This window comes from Diabrotica virgifera, chromosome 3 (genome assembly GCF_917563875.1).
Source record: "Diabrotica virgifera virgifera chromosome 3, PGI_DIABVI_V3a".
Lineage (NCBI taxonomy): Eukaryota > Metazoa > Arthropoda > Insecta > Coleoptera > Chrysomelidae > Diabrotica > Diabrotica virgifera.
The window spans coordinates 15242792-15253344 of record NC_065445.1 but is presented as its reverse complement, the minus strand read 5'-3'; the positions used below and the strand labels follow the sequence as shown (position 1 = coordinate 15253344).

At 31.7% G+C, this 10553-nt stretch overlaps 1 protein-coding gene across 1 annotated transcript; it reads right to left on the bottom strand.

The window, feature by feature from the left end:
• Positions 1-1062: 1062 nt before the first annotated feature.
• On the bottom strand, positions 1063-5211 carry LOC114327141 (partner of Y14 and mago). Its single transcript, XM_028275658.2, has 3 exons — positions 4940-5211; positions 4649-4888; positions 1063-1590 (listed from the first exon to the last, which is right to left on the bottom strand). The coding sequence occupies exons 1-3, from the start codon at positions 4974-4976 to the stop codon at positions 1289-1291; spliced, it is 579 nt and encodes a 192-aa protein (XP_028131459.1). The 5' UTR covers positions 4977-5211; the 3' UTR covers positions 1063-1288.
• Between the last annotated feature and the right edge of the window lie 5342 nt (positions 5212-10553).

Sequence of the window (10553 nt, the reverse complement as noted above, 5' to 3'; positions counted from 1 at the left end):
CATTCACTTTCTCCTGTCGTACGCCTCTGGTAGTAGCTAGAAACGATTATTTAACATAATTTAGTAGGGTGTACAGTGACACTTTCTGCCAAGTATCACACCGATATGTCAAATTATTTTAAATATTCTTTTTCTTTAATAATTTATTCTTTATTTAAAACTTTAAGAACTATGTGTGCCCGGTACTATAAAACTATTTGACATATTCTTATGGTACTTGGCAGAAAGTGTAGGTACTGTACATCCTACTAAATTATGTTAAATAATCGTTTGCGGTTAATACCAGAGGCGTACAATAGGGCAAAGTGAATGGTTGACCCTTCCCAAATTCTACGCCACTGATGAAACTGCTATTTTAGCATAATTTTAGATTCTCCAATACTTTCTTTGCAAATAATATACTCTTCATTCGTAATGATAAATTCACTAGTTTTCGAGATATTTGAAGTTAAAAATGAAAAGGTACACTTATTTTGATTAATGTATTATGCTCCTTCGTATTTAGCTTCAAATATCTTGAAAACTAATGGCTTTATCGTTACCAATGAAAAGTATGTTTTTTACATAGAAAGTATTTGAGAATCAAAAAATTGCACTAAAATAGCAATTCCGCCAGTGGCGTAGAATTTGGGAAGGGTCAACCATTCACGATCCCCCCGTCGTACGCCTCTGGTAGAAGCCAGAAACGTTTGTTTAACATAATTTAGTAGATTGTACAATACCAGCACCACTTAACAAATTTCGTGTTGTTGTCCCATGCCTGTCAGGAAATATCAAAAATAAATAAAATAAAAGATTAACTTTGACACCCTGTATTTAGGTTATTATCAACTTTTGTACTAAGGTAAGTTAGCTTAAATCGACCTATTTTAACCTCAGGAATCTAAGGGTAAGCTATGGCCCATTCTTTACCAAACACCCTGTATATTTAAAAATGAAAGATATAATAAAATTCAAATTTCGTATTGAAAGGATTAAGATAAATCAACCATATACATTAGAAATGTGTGTGTTTGTTGGTGTTTTATTGGCACTGGTTTTAACAACCAACTGGCCAGTCAATGGGTTTTCCCTTTTACAAAAGATGTGCTTAGTATTTACATTTAAAACTATTACTACTAAGTTTTTTTTATTATAATACATTAGAAATAGAAGAAGAAAACCACATATTAAGTTTTTATTTACAATACGTTAATCTATAAAAAAAGTGGCGAATTTTTTAGAAGTTCCAACTGTCAAAAAGTGAAAAATCACTATGAATTACACTATACACATGACAACACACATTCTACTGTAACATCTTCTCAAGTTCATGTATTAAAACGATGAGATCATTCTTTCTTTTGACTTTAACAAGTTGCTCCGGTTCAGGTTTGGCAAGTGTACCATTTTTAATTTTTTCCTCCAGTGACTCAACTTCCCTGAGTCTCTTCTTGAGGTTCTTAAGTTTCTTTTGAGGATCAGTGGTAGCTTCCTGAGCATTGGTATCTTGAGCAGGTTTAGGATCTTTTTTAGCTGGCTTGGCAGACTTTTGCTTAGGAGGTTCTGAGATCTTGATATTGCTTATAAGTTTTTCAACTTCTTCCATTTCTACAAAATAAGGAAAACATAAGTACAAAAATTTAAGAAGTAAATTTAAAAATACATTAGTAATTACCAATAACTATAGTAGAGGCCAGAGTTAGTATGCAGTGTTAGTCTTACGGCGCGCATGGATGCCGCTCATGTCGGCACAGTGGTAGGTGCGTGTATACAACCGTAGGCAATTGTTGTGTGGGCACATATTCCAGAGCTATGATTCTTAAATCCGGTCCTAATGCACCGCTTGGGGCAAACCGGCAACATGGTCGGCCCTTCTCCGGTAAGAAATACATTGCCCTATGCTACCTGCACTGCATTCTAACTGTGGCTTCTACTTTAGGAGTGGTAATCGTAGAGAGTTGAAAACAGGTAATGAAATTAACAAATGAACTATACTGCATGTCAGACATTAGAGTCAGTGTATGGAGGATAGGGGCAATACAAACTAAATGAGAATTTTCTTGACAATGTTGCCACTCTCAACGGCAACAGCTGTGAAAGGTAGTATTAGGCAAGTACTTTTAGAGAATTATCGCTGTTAACTGCTGTGAAATACTAAAGGAGAATTTATTTATGATAATTCACAGAATGGCAATCCCGCTTGCAATATACAACCATACTGATTCTAATGTTTGAAACGGAGATTACCTATAAGTTATAAAATACAGTACTTTTTATTTTAGAAATTCCCAAAAAAAGTATAGCCCCTTAACTTTGCCTATTTGCTAGAATATGCCGATTCTCTTACATCTAGATGGAATTACTTGCAATTTCAGTTATTTTTTCTTTTGTTCAATACCTCTGCTTGAACATTTAACTGATCAAATTTGTTTTGAGAGTGATACTATGAGGGAAAACCATATTCCAGGTAGCAGCCTGTATGATTAATAACTTTTCAAAGAAATCATCACATGGCAGTTATGGTTTTAGGAAAGTTACAGACAGTAACATCAAATTCACAAAATGGTAGCGTAGTATTATTGTAACATTTTGTTCAAATACTAATGGAGTAAACTCTTTATCTTTAGTTAAACGGACTCTCAAAAAGAAAAGAAATTTATTCAACTACACAAGCCTCATATCATAAAATTATATACAGTTGAGTCTATGGTTCTTTATCCGTGCGACATTAATACCTGGCAAGATAAAACACATACTATTTATCTAACATCATTGTCTTCCACACATGAAACTAAAGACAAACCAGCTACCGCTTGTTATTGTAAAGACACATTTATTTTTATGCACGCTCTAGACTCGGAAGTACAATTTGTGACATTTCTGGTTTGTTTACTTGTGGCTGTCAGTTTGTTGGATTTTTTGCTGTTTTTGCATTTAGAAGTTATTTATATTACACAAACAGTTGTTTCGACAACTAATTTTATACTGAAGTTTGAAATTTTATGGTAAGTGTATTTTATTTTGCCAATTGTACATACAAAGTTAAGCTCATTCACACAATGAAGAAATGGTTTTGTTTAAGTTTCGGGATGTTGGATTTTTTCTTACAAACTGACGATTTATTTATTGCTTTAAAACCGGTTGAGATATGCAAATGCAATTTGGTGGGTTTTAAGACGTAGTTATTGCACATTTTTTGACATACAATTAAGAATTTTATATTCACCATTGGCGTGCATACGGGTAATATGATCGGTCATATTACCCATATGCACGCCAATAGTGAATATAAAATTCTTGATTGCAAGTCAAAAAATTCGCAATAACTACCTCTTAGAACCTACCAAATTTCATTTGCATGTCTCAACTGGTTTTAGGGCAATAAAATAAATCGTCAGTTTGTAAAAAAAATTCAACATCTTGTATCTCGTAAACGAAGCATTTGCGGACATAAGTTTATAAAGGAAACAGTCATTATTTTTTCATGTAGAATTGCCCCTTAAAGTTTGTCGCACTTATTTACAAACAACCTATACTGATGAAGAACATGGCTAGTTGTTAAAGTACATAACTTTTGTATTATCCAACATAAGAGAATGAATAAAAAAAAACAGAATGTTCAGAAAACCTGAGGCTATAGTCGGGATTTAATTTCAGTATTTTATAAAGGCTAGAATATTCCACAGGGTGTTGCGAACTTTGAGAAAAAAACACAGTTTGATTCGTACACCCTGTATACAATGAAAATTTACCTGTTTAGCAAAAATATTATTACAGGAATATTGACACGGAATAAGGCTATAACACATTCAAAAAATCACTTAAATCGGACAACAGGTTAAGGAGATACGCGACATCAAAAATGACCCATTTTTTAGGGTGCCCGTTTTCTATGACACGCAGTGTACATAGTGTACAGATAAAAACAATAATATAATATAATATAAAAAACAGACATACAGAAATATAAATATAATATAGAAGTAAATACCTATGTAATAGGAAATAATATCATAAAAACAAGTTAACAAATTACAGACGTTTCACTCAAATATTGATCCCATGTAAATTTCTTTTAAAACAACTGATGGAGTTGTCGAACAGTTGTAAATTGTAAAGGGAGTTTGCTAAATTCAAGACTCTGGGTACGAACGAAAAAAGTGAATAATTAAACCTATGGAATGGTACATAAAATGTTCGCACTTGTCTAGTGGTGCAAGGTGGTACAAACAGTGCGATCTTATTAAGTAGTTGAGAACAACTGCATAAACCATTTAAGATCTTGAATAATAGCAAAAGGTCCCTTTGTTTTCTCCGGCTTGCAAGAGAGGGGACCTGCAGTTGATGCTGCCATACAGTGTAATCTTGATAGGTATGAAGCTTAAAAGCAATGTAACGGAAGAAACTATTTTGGACTTGTTCAAGTTTCCTAATGTAGACCAAGTAGTGTGGGGACCACACTGAAGAACAATACTCTACCCTACAATAGTCTTATATATAGAATGGCTTCAAATTCATGTTTATGTAAACAATTTATTTTTTGCAATAAACTTTTGCCTTATATTGGTAAATATCAACAAAATAACCACTAAATAGTTCTAGAATACCTATAGGCACATCGGGGTTAATAATCAATACGAAAACCCCCCATCTTCAATTAACTTACTTTTTTTTGGTTTTTTCTTTTTCTCCACCTCATCTTCAACAATGTAAAGCCCGGGAATAGTGGCCTTCTTGGCAACTTGCCCTGAAGCGAGCACAACAGGTTCATTTTTTCTGTTCAAAATTTGTTTTCCCTTACTTTCGTACAGAGGTACTTCTTCTTGGGGTACATAGCCTTCTTTGACTCTTCTTGCTTTCCGCCAAGTGCCATCAGGTCTTTGCGTTGCTGGTATGTATTGTTCGCCTAAAAAAGTAGATTAGTAAATTGTTTGACTGTTTATTGTTGTTTTCTTACCGTTTTCTGCAACGACGTTATTATTTGCCAATGACATGTTTACAAGGATGGTATTGATTTTGCTTCTTTTCAAATTATAAAGACATTATTTGTACAATTATTTAAATGTGATGGTCGTTAGAGAGTTTTCTTATTCAAGATATTACGATATCTTTTAATTGAGATTGTTTTTAAAGCTATTTAAAAACCTAAAAATAATTTTTAGATTACTTAGGTTATGGTTATGGACGAAAAGTGACTACATGTCAAGTCGAGATGTCAAAATTGTCAAAATACAAATTCAAAAAGGAAAAAATTTAAATATCTGTTTTGTGTACGGCTTATGTCCGATAGATGGCACTGTAAGAATAAATAATAAAAATTAAAATTTTGAAATTGAAAAAAAGAAACATGGTCAGTTAAGAAAAGATAATAATGTAGTCTTTTCCTCTCTTTTTCGTCATCGCAAAATCGACGTACCATCCCATTTATCTCAATAGGTATTAACAACCAAATTCGTAATTATTTTTTCTGTTCTTTTGATATCTAGTGGTTTTTTAATATTCTACACTTCTTGGTTTCAAAAACTTCTATAAAACATCAGTGGAAAAGTAAATGAGGAGCTTGGTATCAAAGACGGACAACTCCATTTTTTTTTCAAAATTGAGTTAATGGTATGGTTTGTTCAACAGTAAATGGTTTGAGTTCAATTAGTGCGGTCGTAAATATTATTAAATTTATCTGACCTGCCCATTGTTAAGACCCACCCGGAGCGATAAGCCACCGAGGTAGACAGAGTTGGTCTTTTGCAATTAACACTGACTAGACGGTACTTTCATAATAAAATCTAAAATAAATTTTACCTGAAACCGGGCCTTATATACTATTATCGGTTAATCCGGGCTGTTTATAGTGGTAACTAATTGAACTTAACCATTTTACTGTTTAACATACCATATACAGTCCATGCTTATAGGATTTTTCACACAGAATTCAAAGCTGAATTGCTTTAAATAGTTTCAAAAGCAGCTAGAACATGCAAGAAATTACATTTTAAAACGAGCATCAGTTTCAGAAACGGACAGCTCCAACTTGATTTTGTAGCAGAATCGGACTACTCCGTTACAGCCAATTGAAAGGTAGTATTTCCGCCAAGTTGCCATGCGCACTAGAACAAACCTACTGAGTGTTTTACTACATTGCGTTTCAAGTTTGCAACAATTTACGACGTTATTTCAACCGTTTTCGTGTTTTTTATTATTATTTGAGTTATTTTTCCGAAAAATGCAAGTGAACGTAGTTAAAGCACCTAAAAACGAAGCCAGGAAGAGATTAGTCGACAAAAATAATTCGTTTGGGTTCGAAATTGGGTTCAAAAACGGACAGCTCCAGAACTTGGTTGCAATAGCGGCTGTATTAAATAGTGTGATGTTATGCCTTCTGGTCCCAATTAATTAAAACTCAGGTTTTCCGATAACATTATATTTAATTCGAAGCCGATGATTCACTACATAAGTTGTTTACAATATTAACTTGACCTATCCTATACGTGAATACCTTCCAACTACATCGATAATCATAATACTCTTTCTCGACTGAGTTAATGTTTATATACACATTTAAATAATAACAAAACATGACAATTCAATGTTACTTGCGGTTATTGAATCCAAGAACAGATACTACATGGATTAATGACTTTGAATGAGTTTTAAACATCTTTTGTACAGGGTGATATTATAATACCATACCTCCCCGTTTTGTTAAAATTACATATTTTTAAAATGTGATGCTCCTCTTTCTCTTTTACAAAAATGTTTATGGTTACCTAATACTATTTTCAAAAATTAAATTTCCTAACTATCCTAACTAACTGTAACATGGTACGTTTCAGAGTTTTTTTTTAATCCTAAAAATTGTTTATTATTATCACTAATTCACTTTCTGTTCCGTCTTGCTTTTTCCGTATTTTCTCCATTCACAAAACAGTGTCCACATAAAAACAGTGACTAAACCTATCGGTATTTTTAATATAGTCTTTTAGTGCCTATATGCATCTCCTATAAGCAGGGGAATAATCTAATCTACCTAACTAAAAATCTCGTATCTAACTAAAAGTCCTAAGCTAAGCTAATATTACTCGAATAAGTAAAAAAAATGTATCCTTTACTCTATTAATAATTCCTATTTCAGTCTTCTTTTGATTTCTTTATATACGCCTTACTAACTTTATAATATTGTACCTATAATAAAAATGTAATCTCTCTAAAAAACTTCTAATGTGTCTCTAAAAAACTTCTAATAACTCTATGTGTACCTATAATAAAGATTTAATCTCTCTAAGAACTTCACTTTTTGTGTCCCTTTGCTTACTATCTACTAACACTATTGTAAGATATTGTCTATCCTTAATTCAAACACTTCCATTTTCCGCGAAAATTTAACCTGAATTCATTATCTACATTTAAAAATAAGTTATTTATAATTTACGTTACTTTAGAGAAAAAAAATTTACAGCTTTATTTCTTAGACATATTTCAATGATTAGCTACTTATTTGCTTAGTATTTTCTTAATTTTGCTTCTTTTCTTGCAATTTTTATGTGTCTTCTTTCATTTTTCCCACATATTTTACTAAAAATTCTCTTTTTTCTTTCTTTTCTTCTTGTCTGGTACTACAACTCATATAATTAATTTTTCTTCATATAATAGCACTTCTACAGTGTATATAATTCATCTTCATATACATATTTCATATAACAATCATATATCATTTATCTCATATATCATTTCATATAACATCATAATCATCACTTCATATACTAGCTCCGATACCTTCGTTTTACCTTAATAAAAGAGGTTTCACTCGGATGTCTTAGTTCTCCGCCAATATTAACCCGAATTTTCGCCCTGATCTGTACGCACCATTTAGGTGGTATAGTTAACTCAAAACACGAAATAGGGATTTTATGCGGTTCAAATTCTTCTAAAAATATCACAACCTCAATCCCTTGCTTTGAGGCCGTTGTTTATTCACGAATAATCATGAATAAAATAGGTACCCTTCAAAACACAGAGTAGGTCTCTAATAAGCTTTCAAGCTTCTATAAATCACTTAGTACCTTCCTAATTTGACAAGAGCAGTGGGTTTCTTATTGTCTCTAGTTGCCTCATAATATTTAGCTTATAATATTGTTAGTTATTCTTCTTATCTATATAGTTCTTCTTCAAATTCCTTATCTCGACTCATCAGATCGGTTCGTTAAAAATATATCTCTTGCTTATAGCAATGTTTGTTGTATGTCATCCCTAATCATTATTCATTAAAAAAAAAATCATTTATATATCATTAGTCACACAAAAATTATTAATTCAAGTTCATATCACACAAAATTTAACACAAAATCGATAAAAATGTATCTATAGAATCAATAACAAAAACAACTGCTAATAAAATTCAATAAAAATTCAAAAATAGCATATGCAAAAGTTAGATAAAAATATTCAAAATCAGTTCATATCTCAAAACTCGATAAAAATTTTTGAAAAAAAATTCGAGATTCCATAAAATATTCAAAAATAACCGGACTAAAAATCGAAATCGGATAGAGATTTTTCAAATAAATTCAATAAAAATTCAAAATTCAATAAAAATTCAATAATAACATATATAATAAACTTTGATAAAAATATTCAATTCAAAAAATCACTTCCATGTTTCAAAATTCATAGATAAAAAAAAATCGATACTTCATAAATTATTCAAAAATCAGCAAAGATAAATATTCAATGTTCAATAATAATATAAAAACGAGGGAAGCATTTTTAATAAAGATAGACATTCTTACTTACATTTTATCACTTTGTCTTTGTTCCCTGGGTTCTCTGCATCTTCGTCCTGGTCCATCTTCGCCGTCTCCGTTTCCAATTTGTTGCCGCCATCTCTGCTCCTTTCAGAAGACCTCCTCTAATCTACAGGATCAGACATGTATTAAATAGTGTGATGTTATGCCTTCTGGTCCCAATTAATTAAAACTCAGGTTTTCCGATAACATTATATTTAATTCGAAGCCGATGATTCACTACATAAGTTGTTTACAATATTAACTTGACCTATCCTATACGTGAATACCTTCCAACTACATCGATAATCATAATACTCTTTCTCGACCGAGTTAATGTTTATATACACATTTAAATAATAACAAAACATGACAATTCAATGTTACTTGCGGTTATTGAATCCAAGAACAGATACTACATGGATTAATGACTTTGAATGAGTTTTAAACATCTTTTGTACAGGGTGATATTATAATACCATACGGCCAACTCCATATTCTTTATTGATTTCAGGGAATAAAACATAAATGTATTTACATTTTAATTATTCAAATGTATTAAGAGACGCTTGAAGTATATTCATAAAAAAATCACAATTGGATGTAGATGCCTAATATAACGGGCTGCAGTTTTTCAGCTTTCCTGAAAAAAGAACAAAATGGTCCGTCTTTGATACTCAGCATCTCAAATATTATCAATGGTACATACAAAAAAATATCAATTTGGTAGTAGAAATCGATAAAGTGATCACGTTCAGTGATTATAACTATAGAATTGCGATTGAAATATTTAAAGGGGTAGGTGCAAAATCTTGGGCCAAATGCTATTTAAATGCATTCATTTTTTCGAATCTTGAGAAAACTAATAAGTATTTTTGAAAAATTTAAGGGGATAGGCGCAAAATCTTGGTCTAATGTTATTTAAATGCATTAATTTTTTCGAATCCTGCAGTATCTACCTATTTTTGAAAAATTTAAACGCATAATGAAAGATTAGGTAGGTACATTAAGTATTACCCCAGATAGCACAAGTACGTTTTATGGACATCCAATGGACGTACATCTGTGTACATTGGAACGTCCAATGGACGTCCCGCTAAGGTACAATGGACATCCGAAGGACGTCCAACTAATGTCCAGAGTTCACAAAATTGGATGTCCATAGAACGTCCGCTACAAACGTACATTGTACGTTGTATTGGAGCTTTCAGTGTACACCTTATGTACATTCAATTTACGTCTTATGGACATTTGTAGGGCACTTTTCAGAAAGCAATCTAGTATCCATAATTTTGTGAATACATAGCAAAAAGCCTTTATAGGAAATAGTTCCTTATAATACTAAACTTATACTTAAAAATATTACACAAAAGACCTTTTTTATTTCTCTTTACTATAACTTCATTATAATATATATATTATAGGAACTAGGAACTTCATTAATGCACGACTGCACTTGCACGATAAACAGAAAACACAAATATATCACAGGATGTATTTTCATAAAGACGAGATTCAGATAATGACGCCTTAGGAAGCATGCACATTAAAAGCGGTTTAATCTCTGTTCTGGGCCTGGATTCCGTGCACTGTAGATATCTACATGTCGCTTTCTATCGATGTCAATTTTCGTAAAAATATTTGAATTTTAGCTTTAATTGAATTATTTTCTAGTTTTGCTAGGTTATACTCTAATTGATGCTGAAGTGAGACTTAGTAAAACAAGAAAATATTTGAATTAAAACTAAAAATTCAAATATATTGACATTAATAGAAAGCGATATGCGCAGTGTC

Bases quoted from the DNA above. Each gene is read 5' to 3' on its own strand.
- LOC114327141 (XM_028275658.2), bottom strand. From the start codon at position 4,976: ATGTCATTGGCAAATAATAACGTCGTTGCAGAAAACG. The intron at 4,889-4,939 runs GTAAGAAAACAA...CTACTTTTTTAG, and splicing joins TAACGTCGTTGCAGAAAACG to GCGAACAATACATACCAGCA. The intron at 1,591-4,648 runs GTAAGTTAATTG...CTTATTTTGTAG, and splicing joins AAAGAAAAAACCAAAAAAAA to AAATGGAAGAAGTTGAAAAA.